Raw genomic sequence first — 15,323 nt, forward strand, 5'->3', positions numbered from 1 at the left:
TTGGAGGAACTCTCTTGATGTTTAAAATTATGCTTAATCATAAATTTTTTTTCAATGTAATTTTTAATAGTTTGTAGTTAAAAGGTAAATCTTTATATAAAAAATCTAATTTATAATGCAAATTAGCAAACAAGCTACCTTCAGAATGATTTTTAATGTTAATGAAAATAGTTTTTTTATTAATTACAAAATATTTAATTACACATGCTAAGATTATATAGTATTAAACTAAATGTTAAATGAATAAAAATTTTAACCATCTCATTTTGTTATAAAAAAATCTTGACAAAAGTTTCAAGTGTTAAAATATTCATGAAAGGCAAGAACTAGAGATACTAAAGTGAAGGCTTAATAATAATACATTTTACTGAATAGACTAAATTACAGTTTCTTCAATCTTTTTCTATATCAAATATTACAAAATTTGTTAAAATACTTTGTATGAACAAAATGAAAACAATGCAAAGTAGAAAAAATTCTTTATGAAAAATGTAGAAATGTACAAATGTGGATCATAAAATTAAGTTTACTGAACATCTCATCATGAATCAAAAACATATCTATAAAATGCATTTGGAGCTGTCTTCCAATAAGACAATACACAAAACTGTAATTACTTCACTAGACTCCTTTTTATCTGCAAAAAAGAAATTGAATTTATTTCTATGCTGCATGATATACATCAGAAATCTGAAAGAAAAGATTATAGGTTAAAATAAATTGTTTAGTAAATAAAGGAACTTTCTTATTTATAGTTTTATTTACTCCAGTAGTCTCTTGATTAATTCTAGTTAAAAAACAACCAACATTATGCATCCTTAAAGTCATTTATTTATATTTTTAGTACAAGATTCATTTACTTGTTTACATATTAAAATGTCTAGAAAGCTGCGATTTTTATTCCTTCATTAAAAAGTAAATTTTGTATAAACTACAAAAGGAATATACTACTGGACAAATATTACTATAAATACTGGTTCATTCATTAGCTTTGAATATTTTAATGGAATACAAAATTTGGCAATTTAAATATTTATTTCAAAATTAGCTTTTCCTTGATACATGATATTAATAGATATTATTGCTGATAAAAATTTATCTTACACAAATATTGATTCAAACAAAAAGTACTTATTTTATTCATGGAGTTAATTGTTCAGATAACAAACCTGAATTAATTAATGAATATATAAATGCATTAAGTATGGGTAAAAATTCATTTTACAAATGTAAATGGTTAGTGGGCTGTGACATATCACAGACACTAAATAACTGGAATTTTATTTACAAATAGTGAGGCAATACTGCATAAAAAGACAATATATGTTTATCAGATAACAGTTTAAAAAGGACAAATCATAAGAAGCTGATCAGAAATTATTTACTGTATAAGTTCAACAGAAAATGCTGCAGTCACCATTTCCCATTACATTTGTCAATTATCAGAATGCAATTAATGACAGCATGTCTTTTCACTGTTTCAGAACAAGCCCATAAAAATTAAAGTGAATCTAACCGTCTCAAGATAAATATATAGGATATACATAACAGTTGAAAGATGGATGCAGGCATCTAAGTTCATCACATAATTAATTTAGTCAGTTCCACACTAGCTTTCTGTGAATCAAGAAGGGAGAATTGGTGCCTGTGCTTCTTTTGCTTTCTAATTCTAAAAATGAACATTTTAAAAAAATGAATTTAATGCTAACTAAGAGAAGAATACCATGCTATAATTCTAAATATTAAAGGATTATGTGCCAAGTAGTAGAACCTGTGTTGTTGGCCTCCAAAGGATGATTGCATCCAAAAAATGTTTATTAAATTGTGGCGAGATGTTGAGAATAATCTACTATGTTTATAATCAAATGTTGACTTGTGCTGCTAACAATAGGTCACAGCGAGAGGATAACAGGTAGTTCTTTCACATTCACGGAACATTCATGCTGCATGCAGTTTGAATCCAACAGTGATAGTGCACACCTTGGAAATGCGCTGGGAGCCACTGTCTCACGACAGCTCCCTCTTTTATTTCACATGCACAGAATCTTCTCTCATGCTTTCAGCAGCAGTTGAAAACTCAAGTGTCCTCCACAGTGTCAGTGCCAAGAGGTATATATAAGAGTCTAGCACTCATTAATTGGAAAGATTTAATTACAGTGCAATAAATTTTATCTGGAAGTATTTTGATGATTCTAAAAAATACAGGTATTCAGTAAACTTCATCATGATAGAGGTATTCACAAACTTAATTAGGCATTATTATTATTATTATTATTATTATTATTATTATTATTATAAATGAGCTGATTTACAGAACTGAACACAAGGGAAATATAACTTATACTTTATAATTAAAAATCACTAAAGCATTAGTTTCATGGATCAATTCTTCAATTTTCCTCACACAGAGTAATATTTCCTACTTCATATTATAAGTTTATTGTAAAGAGTTCAGTTTGTAAAATGTTGGTTAGATATGCTAGGAAATATGCCATAGAATTTTATGCACAACCTCTCTTAATGATGTATATACTTAATTCTGTGAATTTTATGAAATATTTTGTGGCATACTGATTGATAAATACTGACAATTTTATTCAGTTTTAAAATCCTGGTTGAATATAAACTTTTGCTATATCCTTGGGGATTAAGAATGATTCCATCAAACAATTACATATCTATTTATAAAAGACAGTGTTTTTATCACTAATTGAAATCAAAAACACTTCTAAAAGTGTTTAAATAACGAAGAAAGAAAGCATTTAATCGCTAACTATAATATGATTTTAATAGGCAATAGAAAAATAGACAATGTTAACGAGTTATCAAAGGTATTCTACACTGCTGGCCAATAAAAGTACAACACCATGAAGGAAAGCAAATACAAAAAAGGTATTTAATGTACATAAACAGTAATGGCATGAAGACAAAATGATTAAACTTGTAAGCAGTTTGGGGGTTTTTATAGGAGTGCTAAATAAGTAGAACAGGTGCCACCCTTGCAGCTAAAACGGGCTTTACCCACTTAGACATGGAGTCCAACTGGGCCTGGATGACAGAAACGAACAACTCATTTAATACTGCTTCAAGTCTACCCACACTTTATCACCTGCATTAGCTGGAGAGAAGTGGCAGGCCAGTCTCTCAGCAACCAATAACCAGATGTTTCAATAGATGACAGATCTGGAGACCATGCAGACCAGGGCAGCAATCGAATACCTGTGTATCAAGGAAGATCAAAACAAGACATGCAACATGTGATCTTGTATTATCTTGTTGGAGGATGGAATTTGGCAGGCTTTGATGATAGGGCACAACTACCGGACGTAAAATGCCAGAAATGTACCAATATGCGTTCAAATTACTGTGGATCCAAACTAGAGATGTGCGTGTCATATAACCAATGGCTGCCCAAACCATCACACCAGCTGCAAGGCCCCTATGCAAATATCAAATGCAAGCAGGCAATGTGGTCTCCACGGAGCCTCCAGACATAGTTACGGCTGCACACAAAACCAGGACTCTTCTGTAAAGACGACATTGTGCCACTCCTGTATCCAGCTTTGTTGTTTGGCGTTCCAGAGTCGCCATCTCTCTCTATGCTGCATTGTGAAGGGTAGTCAAAGTAATGGTCGCCGTGCTGATGGTCCACACTGTAGCAAACAAACGTCCATACGGGTGGATACTGGGCGTGCTACAAACGTGCCTATTTCCTGACTAATGGTCCGTGGATGCAGTTGTATGGTTTTGCAGGGCAGACCTCATACTATGTCTGTCCTCTTGGGAATTATTTATGAGAGGGCATCGAGATCCTGCATGCTGTTCAGTATGATCCTCAGCAATCCATTGATTCTATATTCGAATGACAGTGGTTATATGTCGACCAGTACAACGGGGAATATTATGGAACGATAATCCACACTCTCGATAGACAACGATCCTGCCTCTATTAAATTCCAACACCTGCTTCAGGCATAACACGATATGAGCAAACTTCGACCTTACAAAGTGCTTTCCGAATGAGAAATTAACTTTAAAACTTTTCTTTTAGGCAATGTTTTAGATGTCGCTTCTCCCTCCTGCATCATCTAAATGCGCTGAAATACTAATCATTTGCATATCCCAACCTCTACTTCCTTTAATGTGATTTTGACATTTCTCAGCTCTTCCCTTCCTGGTGTTGCAATTTTAATGGCTAGCAGTGCATTATAAAAAGATAGGCTAATGAATTATATTGTAGAAAGGTAAGGAATTACCTTTTACTTCATGTTTCTGAACTGGTGGTAGTATCTGGTAAAACCTAAAAGAAATTATATTCAGATAAACTAGTTCATATATTTTTAATGAGGCATACATTGAAAGAAACTCTTAATTATACTTGTAATTAGTTATTTATCTTGTATAGATGTATGTATAATACACAAGGATGGATCCAAAAATAAATGTTACAAGTGTAATAAAAAATATTCATTAACAGACAGAAAATACAAAAGGGAATCAAAAGGACTACTTGCCGATCACATTTCAGATAATCACCAAATCCATTCAGGCATTTATTCGAATGCAAGATCAACCTGTTTAATGCAGCTTTATACAGAAATCATATCCTTGTTCACAGAATCAGTTCTGAGAAGCTCTTTTCGCATCACTATGTGAAGAAATTATTGTTCCAGATAAGTTTTCCTTCAATTTCAGAAAAAGAAAATGGTCATTGGGTGGCAAATCCGGATGGTACGGTGGTAGAGCTCCAAATACCCTACTTGAACTTTTCTGAGCCCACCGAACAGAAATTCTCGAGTTTGGGAAGCACTGCGAGCTAGCATTCTCATGCAAAAGAATGGCACCATCACTCAACATGCCAGCCTGTTTGGGTCAGATGGCTTCACGTAACCTTGTCAAAGGAGACAATAACGATTGGTACTACCAGGCTCCAGGTACACAATCAAGAAATACTTTTTAATAATCAGAAAATTTTGACATAATTGTAATCTCATAATATGGTTGCAATAACTTTACTGGCACTTTTTGATTGGTGATCCAGCTTGTTTCCATACCAGTGGATCTTTTGGTTATGGGGATGAATAAATAAAGCCAAGTTTTTCATCCCAGCAATGATATGATCAATGAAGTGCTGGCTGTCAAAATGGCAATGCTGAAGAAACATGAGACCGTGCATCATTTATATGGCTTTGTACTCATCAGATAATGCATGTGGTACTCAGAGGGTATAAAACTTGGAATATTGCAAAACATCAGAAATTATATACTATATTGTACCATAGCTCAGTCCTAGTCTTGCATGCACAATTACTCTATCATTTTGCATCTTTTTTTTTAACACATAGCATGTCTATTTCTATCATTGAAGAACTTAAGCAGCCACTTGCTACCATATTGCCAAGTCTAGCCTTTGTTGCCAGACTGGAAAGAGTGACAATGTTTTGTTACATGCTGTCGGCTTACTGCTTCTTCACCATAAACGTCCATGATTTCACATTGAATTTAAGAGGTAGACACATTCTTTGTCCATAAGAAATGAATTTCAGCTTTCACCTTCAAGCAAGACCACTTTCTTAAACTTCTTGCCATTTCAATTGCTCTAACATCTCTGCAAACTTTCACTACCTACCCACATAATCACTAGAAGACAGCCATTATCATCTGTCTCCACTCTAGGGAAAAAAATATTCCCTCCACAATAATTACTTTTCAAATGCTACAGCTTGTAACTTTTTTTTTTTTTTTTTAATTCACTTGCATACATATATACATATAAATATCTGAACATATTAGAATTTGATTATATTTAATTCAGTGGCCCGGCCATTCTGAGGAAAAGGGTCCAAATGATCAAATTATACAGATAAATGATAAATAAGAAAATGAGAAATCCTATTTCATAAGAGAGCAAAAATCTCCTTCTCAACTCTCGAATTTCTCTCTCTCTCAAGCCACAAACACACATAATAATAAAACAATGAATGAATGCTACTATGAGAGCAGTAAAATACCATTAATTTGCCAAAACTGAGATATAAATATTCAAAGGGATACAAGATAATAATGGAAAAGTTGACTGAAAAGCAAAATGAAGTAATGAAAAATGAATTTGAAAATACAACATCTTCTTTGAAGAAGCACATACCTTGTGGACTTACTGTCATTTACGATTCTTTAATATCAGTCAGCACTGCAAGCATTATTTTGTGCTGACAAACAACTCAGTAGCGCGATCGGTGCTTTCTTTCTAAAGGGATCATTAAATAAGTTTTAAATTTTCTTTTTCCAATACTTGTAAATAATTTACAAAGCAATTTTTTAAGATAACTGCATATTTACCCATTTTTAATTCATTAGCAACTTTCACCTTTCAATAAACATTATAGTTAGATTAGCCTAAAAAGCACAAGTTTTCTAATATTTAAATTTTTTTGATACTATGTCAGAGACAGAATATCATCTTGAAATATATTCTAATGAAATTATTCAAAAAAGTATTGCATAAGGGAAACAGACAGATAGTCAATGAATTACGAATATATGCATCCTTCCCAGTTCATTCTCATGCAATTTTTTTGTTAAGATTCGTTTTTCTGCTATTTTTAATTTTGGCATACTCGTGATTTTCGCCAGGATCTTCAGTAATAATTTATTAGATAGTATTTTAATTCTGAATTTTTTAAAATTATTTACATTTTGAAAAATTCTTCATTTTATGTCCTTTTATTTATTTGTATAGTTCAATCTTTTACATCCTTTTGCAATTAATAATAAAAAGTAATTAGGTTTGTTGAAACAAAATATCTTGAATTAATGCCACCTAAAAATTATAACATCCATTTACTTTCTCACATGACTTTTCAGCACAATATTGAATTTATCCTGAAATATTTGTTTTAATTAAGTAGCAGCTCAGTTTAAAGATGCAAGAGCAAAAATTAAAAATCCTGATTTCTCAATTTCATTTTTAAGAAAGAATATAACATTTTAATAAAATGAAAACGTACTGCTGTATCCCCATTTGGTAAACTTGAACTTATCTTTAAGCGTTTAGATTCCATTTCTTTGCCATCAGTGCTAGATGATTCAGGTTTCTAGAAGGAGGCAAAAAGGAAACAGACTCAGTAATAGTAATTAGCAAAAACATTTTCACAAAATAAATAAAAATAAAGTTAGTATCAAGATTGTGTTTCTTCAAGAAGAAACATGTTTCCTCCAGGACAGTGGAAGCAATTGGAAGAAAAGAACAATGATATACCCATAGAGTTCAAACAGAGGATCAATTTACTGATAAAAGTTTAACTTATTTTTAAATAATTCCCTTAATTTTTCACTAATAAAATAAAAGTGATTAAATAACTTAGTAACAAAATAGATTACTGCGTGCAATAGCACAAAAAAAGTTACAGTTCTGGGTTGATGATCTAGGTTCAATTTTGTAATAAATCAAATTTGTTTTATTTTCTTTCTGAATAAATATGTTAATTTTCCATTTTTATTACTGTTGGAAACTAAAATCGAGTTTCAAAATCTATCCAAATGCAGAGGTTTGAAAGTTAGATATCATAGTACATACAAAATATACATGTATACTCTGCACATACACACCAAAAAAAGGGGGGGCATTTCTATACCTCCCGCTCTACAGGGCTGATTGATGAAATTCGATAAGTGCAACTTAGTATATATATATATTAGATTTATATTTAGCACTATTTTGACAAAAAAAAAAAAAAAAAAAAAGACTTTTTCTGAAATGACAATGATTTTTTTACATATTTTGATTCTACTACTAAAATAATTCCTATATATTAAATTTTGTAAAATTTGGTGAGAAACTTAATTTAAAAATTTATCTTGGGGTACTTTTAAGTTTACGCTGAAAATATTCACTTGGCAAAATTCTTGTGCCAAGGGAATTACACTTATTACACTTATGTTCAGTAAAATAATTTATGATAAACTATTTTCCTTTAATTATGCAGGAAAAAAGAATCACATCGGTCATTCTTTCAAATAAGTTTAACAAAGAGCACAAACCACACTTGGTGTTATTTTTCCTTACAACTAATATAGCAAATTTCAAAATGCACCAATATATAAATTCCCGTATATCTTCAGAAATTTTGAATAAAAACTCATTTTTTTTTTTTTTTTTTTTTTTTCAGGTATGTCTAGGAATACATCTACTTTAAAGTGATGGCAAAACTTTATAGATTACAATTCAAAAATGACAGTTTTATAAAAATTACTAAAAATACAAATTTTAAATGAGAAAATATGTCAGAATTTTTATTGGATTGAACATAAATTTTGAACTGTGAAAGAAGGACTCAAGTAAATTTAAAAGTTAAAATATATATATATACCAAATTCAATTACACTGAGGAGCCATAATTTTCAGAGCTAATTTCTAAAATGCCATTCGTGCAATTTTAATAAAACTCAGCACTTTGGTATAATTTGAGACAGACTAGAAATATGGAGAGGAGGGGGGGAAATCGGTATGCCATTTCAGCAAAAAGGCAGATTTTTTGTCAAAATAGCCATGTCTGAACAATGCTATATCTCAATTTAATATATATCATAAGTCGAGCTTTTGAGACAAACACACATTAAAATTTATCAATTGGCCAGATGGATGAGAGATAGAACCATCTCATTTTCTTTTGTGCAGTGTACACTACTGAATATGGAAAACATACCACCATGAAAGAATGAGAAAATTTCATAGAATATGATGAAAAATGATAGAGAGAATACATAAATTGGTGATTTTAATCTTAAAAAGTTTATGTAATACAGCAATCAAATACACAGGATGATCAGTATGAAGTACTACCACTTCATGTGGCAATACTTGAAGCAACCCTTCAATATACAGATGAAATCAGCATGTGGTCAATATACCAAGAGAAATGACCATATGCTTTAAAATATCCTCAACTGATTAAGGCAAAGCAATTTAAGATAAATTTTATGCCAAAGTGATAAAGCAAACAATGGGAAATCGCATCATATAAATGTTCAGCTAGTGTGAATTTTGGAGATCTTTTAGGCTAAAGAAACTTCTGAAGGATTTGTCTAACCATGATTACTGTGTGCAGTCAGACATTATCTTGCTATATAAAACAACCATGCAACAGCTGAAAGAAGCAAAATGCAACAATCTGCAGCCCATCACCTATGTACTTTCAAGACATCATTATATCTCCAATACCAACCAGAGATGATTGTATATCCATATCGATGGTACCCCAAAGATGCTAGATTGTTAAGCAGTATGGCATTTAATAGTTGCAGCACGATTACAACTTTCTCCACGTGGTGACTTACTCAGCGACTATCACTGGTGAAATAGAAACTAAACTCATTATTATATGCTGCCCCAGTAACATTCAGTCATCCAAGAGACCATCTCGAAACCACTGCAAGTGTTGGCAGCGGGTATTTTGTCAGTGTCAGTCTTCATAAAGGGCAGCATAATTACAAGCCACTTTTGTTCAATAATTTAGTTCATCTAGAAATTTTTTTGCTAATACTGGCAGGAGCAGAGTCCCTTGAATATTTTACATAATATCAACAGTCATGCTCTGTGGGGCTTTCACCCTATGCCTCTGAATACACTCATCTAAAAGTGCAGTCTTCTAGGTACATCAGAACTCTGACATGATTTGCATTCTCTTTTCTAATTCATCTCCAAATCCTTTGTGCAGTGAGCATATATAGGTTTATTTCAGTTGCAGTGCAACAGGACAAACTAGTCATGCATAGGCCTAAATTAAACTTAAACTGAGCCTGCATGTTGCTGAAAAACAGCCTGCCATGCATCTGTTCAACTACATGTATTTGGAGAAACAAAACTGATAAAAAAAAAAAAGCAGGCTTCCTATTGCATCAAAGCATATCAAATATAGACCAACTAGTGTTTCCTACCTTTTATCTCATTAATGTCTTGCAATCTGCAAAGTTACACAATGAAATCTTAGCAATGTTAGATTTCCTCTGTCAGGTAGTATACATGCATCTATATATATTGGCAAAAGTGATTATTGCAAGTATACAAATGAGCTAAATATGCATAAAATGAAAGCATAGCTGCGTATCATGAAATCTGAAACATGGGAAAATTTTCATGTGAAAAACTGGAGGTTTTATGCTATACTGTGACCAAGTTTCAAGAGAATTAATTATCAATTTTAAAATTTAATTTTTTGGACTTATTTTATTTCATTTTGTAACTTCCTTAAACTTTTAGACTGACAAAATGAGTAGGGAAGAAAAGATTTTATTTATGAATGCACTTTTAAATACAGTATAAATAAAATTAATGACAAATTCCAAAGAGTAAACTAAATTAGCAATTAACTGCAAATTTAAAATACAAGGTAACCAAAAAAGTTCTTGTCATTTTGGAGAGTCAGAGAGAAAAAGTCACAAAACAAATCATAGTCACAGCTAATCTTCAAAGTAATCACCAAAGGCATCCAGTGCCTTTTGCCAATGAGTGGCTAGCTGTGCAATGGCATTGCAGTAGGCGTCGCTGACGCAATGAAGGCCGTGAAGGCCTTTTTGAGGTCTGACCGATTGTTGAAGGATTTCCCAAAAAGAAGGTTGTTAAAAGGTGGTAGTCTGTTGGTGTGAGATCTGAAGAGCATGGTAGATGGGGTAATATCCCCCAGCCCAGTCACTGGATGGTGTCTCTGGCCTTCCGAGCCACATGCAGACTGCATTGTCATGGAGGAAGTACATCCTTACAATTGACCAATGCTGGCTCTTTATGGATCAGTGCCTGACACACATGTTCCATCTACATTGAATACAGGCCTGCCGCGATGGTTTGGCCCACTGCAGGAGTTTATTTGTCAACCACTTGGCGAATAGTCCACCAGATACAGAACATGATCTTGCGTGGGTGGAGAGAAGGTTTCGCAATGCGAGGCACAGCTTTTCCCGTAGTGACAACCAATGTTTTGGAATGCCTAGGTGTGTCATACTGGACCCACTTTTCATCACTGGTGAGTACTCTATCAAATATGGATGCATTGCGATGCCGAGTAAGCAATGACAAACAAGCAGTGACAAGCTCTTGCTTGTTTGCATTGGACAGCGAGTGGGGTACCCACTTGCTCAGCTTGCTGTACAAATGGAGTCCGATTGTTTCACCAGATACCTGGAAGTGTACAGCAAGCTCACCACATGTTTGGCTACTGTCACTCCATGGCTGCTCTCAGGGCGTCATTGTCCACCGCTTGTAGCCGATTGCTGCATCACTAAGAGACATATTCCTTGACCTGAACCTCTGGAACCACTGCCCTAGTGGTTCTTTTATTAACAGCATCATCCCCAAAGGCCTGGCAAATTTGGCGACTTCATTCTGCTGCTGACAGGCCCACTTTAAAATCATACAGCAAGCAACTTCGAACGAGCTCCTCTGATGCATCCATTTTAATCAGTCGATGTGCGAGTTATGTTTGAAGTACCGATGCTACGAGCTTTTGGTCAATGTCTGGACTCCCATCCTACCCACTTCATAGCCAGGTTTGGTGACTATTTTTATGTTGCGTTCACTCTTCCAATGTCGTATCAGAAACGGCAAGAACCTTTTTGGTTACCTTGTGATACAGCATGTGCTAACAAATGAAACGAAAACAATACTATCTCTTATTCTCAGCTAGGTTATAAAAGAGCATGCAGTTAATACTGGAATGTTTTTGTGCTCTTCTTCACTCAATGCCTCAGGTGGTTACATTGAGTATTCATGTCAGTTCTGCAGTTTAAAAGGATGAAAATACAAAGACAAGTCGGCAGTAGCAAAATAAGAGGCAAAAATTGAAAATTGGGAGATTTAGTGACCTAATGTGAGATGTGATGAAAAACCGGAAGAGTCGACAGCTATGTGAAAGTATTTAAATCTAATAATAATAATATAGAAGTGTTACAAATGAATAAAATGTAAACACAATAATACTAGCATGAAATAAATAAAAATTGCAATGAAATTATCCATTGTGGAAGAAACTTGCCAACCATGCTGAGAATACACCATAGTTGCCAATCTTGAAATCTTAAAATTTTGTATCAAGTGAAAATAAATACATATATACATGTGCATATAAATACATACATATCTCAATCACTAAAATGTTATTGCAAGCATACAACTAAAGCTAGTTGAACTACACAGAAAATGAAAAATAAATTACAACAATGCTATGTGTGCACAAAATATAATAATACACACATGAAATAAGCTTAAAAATTAGTTTCTTCCACTTCATTCATTTTAGTGAAAGAAACATTTCTCTCAGGCAGTTTTTTTTTCACTTGGAAGAAGCTTACCAACTCTGTTTTATATTTAAGAATATTTTGCATATTTAGTTTAAAATTATACAATTTTTAAAACCAGTATATATTGAAGAATTTCTTAATTTATAATATTATTAATTAAATTATTGAAATATTATCATACACTTAAGATCTGAAAATTAAAACAAGTTACCTTCCTCTTTAGCAAGTGGGTTATATTAGAAATAGGTTTACTACTGTTTTTAGCACTATCCACTGAAGAACTGACTTCCTAAAAAAGCAACATATGAAAAGTAAGGCAACATTTTGAGTACAGGTGATACAGCTATTATAATATTGATTCTGGTCAACTGATATGCATTGATATAAAATGTTTAAAATATAAGCTTAATTAAACAGCTGTCCTGATTACTCAAAGCTTTTAAATTTAAGAAAAGCAATAAGTCATCCTAATTTTTACAAAACTAGAAAAATATTTATGCAAATGAATTCACATACAAAGTAGATCAAAATATAGTGAATCTTCTGTATGATGATCATTCACAATTTCAAACGATTTTGATCTTATATGGTGATAATCTTCTCAAAGAGGTAATGTTCTAGGTAATGTTAAATTTTGTTTATCAGGGTTCATAGCCATATTTTAGTTCAAAAAATAAGCACCTATAAGGACTTTTCAAGCACATTTTAAGAAAAAAAAAAAAAAAATAAGCACCTGTCTAATTACATTATACACAACTGATAACCTTAAAAATTCGACTCTTAATTTAAAATATGAGAAATGCAGTATTTATTAAGAGAGAATAAGCATTACCTCAACCATGGAAAATAATTACTTTTTTTTTAAATTTTAAATAACAGTTCAATTTACAGAACTAGTTTACAATGAGAGAAAAAAAAAAACTATGCAGAACTAAACTATATTACAAGATTTAATAATGAAATTTCAGTTCAAAATAGAGGAAATAAGACAAATTTATTCTATTCGCTTGGAACTTAATAATAAATACAATTTATTTTTCCACTCATATTGATATTTAACTAATTTAAATCTAAATTCTGAACATTTTCTAAATTTTCATCGTATATCAGTTTTCCCTTAACAGATATTGCAAGCAAAGTAATTTAAGTAAAAAAGAGGAACATTTCTGAAATCAGAAGACTGAAATTTGCTTTATGCAGTCATTCTTTAACAGTAAAAGATTAACTACCCGCATTCTTGAAAATTGGTGAATATTCGGACAGTCGAGCGTAACTTGAAAAAGAGGAGCGGAGGGGGGGGGATAGACTGTAGCCGTTCTTTAGATTTTTCCGCTAAATAAACGCTTTTGACATTTCAATATGTGCATCATATAAAAACAAACCAACGGAACAGAAAAATATTCTGCTTAGCAAGCACAGTAAAACTCTTAAGCGTTCATAAACAAATCTCTGACTGAACATCAAAATTAATTATCTCTGCAAAATATCGCAAACGTTATTGCGTAATACATGCGCCGTAATTCTTCCCCACATTATGCAATCGGATTCAACAGCTGCCGGTATTGGGAGAATAAAAACTAAATAAAGGAAAAGAAAGAGACCAATCGGGGGTGTTTTTCATTCTAATTTTCAACAGACTGCATTAAATTTCCAGAATAGAATCATTCTTCGCTTGGGTTGGTAAACTGCAGAACTTTTAGTCCTACTCAATCCAGTTTAGAAAGCAACCAAAAAAAAAAAAAAAAAAAAAAAAAAAAAAAAAAAAAAAAAAAAAAGAGTCTTTCTTGTTTTGCAGCGAACTGTAACAGTTTCAATATCCAAGATTTTCCGGAGAAAGGGGAGAACCTCCCAACCTTTGTACTGTATAATGTATTGGCCAAAAAATTAAATTATTTTGACTATTCGATTACTTTCCCTTTATTTAAGCCATTCCGAATATTATTAATTAGAAAGCTAATCTGTGTTAAAACACAACCATTCTTGGAAGTTTACTATACTTCAGCAGTTACTGCAACTATGTTGTTATAAACATTCATACATATACTCATAATACAGTCAAAAGTCGTTAATCCGGACTCGTCGGGACTTCGGCGATTCCGGATTATAGATCATCAGTTTAAATCTGGTAAGATGGCATGCAGAAATTATAAAATTAAAAATATGAAACCTTAATTTATGAAATAAAGAACAATTATGATCTAAAAGGTATCAAAATTTACAAAAAAAAAAAAAAAAGAGCTTAATATTTATTTGTTTACTTTATTAAACATTTCTTTCAATGTAAGTTGTTTAAGTTGCTTCATTTTTTATGTGATAATACATTCACTTTAATTCTATAAACAGACATAATTTCTTGTTCAGTTACAAAGTTCCGCTGTTCAAGTCCTATAATTGCTGTGTCGAAAATACGGACTAATTTGTCAATCGAAATTTTTTCGTTTTCAATAACCTCTGTAATTTTCTTCGCTATCGGAAGCGAATTATAATGACGAGGAATTTGATTTAAATCATATCAAAGACGGAGTACATCAAGATGAAATACTACATTTAGTAAGGAATTATAAGCCAAATAAAATAAAATCATCTGCCCTGAAGATAAGGATAGTGCTGACAGATCAACTTCCAATTCATTGCGCGCCGCGGCATTAAACAAAGTTTAGATAAACAAAGAATATGCCTTTATCCATTTTTTTCAGCAATTCCACTTTTTGTTTAATGGACTTCGAAACATACTTTCGCTTTGTAGATCCTTTACATATTAGTAAATATGTATCAGAAATTCTATTTGACATAATCCAAAGTTGAAGCTTACTTTTATAAAATTGCTCTAACAGTCTGCAAAAAATAATAAGCCAAATCCAATTCGAAGATTAAGGAACAGCGCAGTCTGCAACATTAACTGAATTAGATAATTTTAGCTTAGCGTATACCGTCCGTTATACATTAAACGCACATTCATAAACGTATTTTGCGCACACACATATTCGCAACCGTAAGGCTGCGTTCAGACGTTGGCGTAAAGGGCGTAGAGG

The 15,323-nt window shown here is 32.3% G+C and overlaps 1 protein-coding gene across 3 annotated transcripts in view; it reads right to left on the bottom strand.

Moving 5' to 3' along the window:
* Nucleotides 1-462: 462 nt before the first annotated feature.
* Nucleotides 463-15,323, bottom strand: part of LOC118180122 (protein HGV2-like) — a 79,998-nt gene continuing 65,137 nt past the window's right edge. For 2 of the 3 annotated variants that reach the window (XM_035349265.2, XM_085811977.1), the window contains exons 9-12: nt 12,503-12,580; nt 7,008-7,094; nt 4,257-4,300; nt 463-637 (exon numbers count right to left, since the gene is read on the bottom strand). In XM_035349265.2, coding sequence (XP_035205156.1) covers nt 4,265-4,300; nt 7,008-7,094; nt 12,503-12,580 — 201 coding nt within the window. In that variant the 3' untranslated portion in view covers nt 463-637; nt 4,257-4,264. Of the gene's footprint in view, nt 691-4,256; nt 4,301-7,007; nt 7,095-12,502; nt 12,581-15,323 lie in introns of all 3 variants that reach the window. The other variant, XM_085811976.1, reaches the window with a different exon arrangement.

Source organism: Stegodyphus dumicola, chromosome 2 (genome assembly GCF_044657685.1).
Source record: "Stegodyphus dumicola isolate Sdum_Otavi_A_Nest chromosome 2, ASM4465768v1".
Classification (NCBI taxonomy): Eukaryota; Metazoa; Arthropoda; class Arachnida; order Araneae; family Eresidae; genus Stegodyphus; species Stegodyphus dumicola.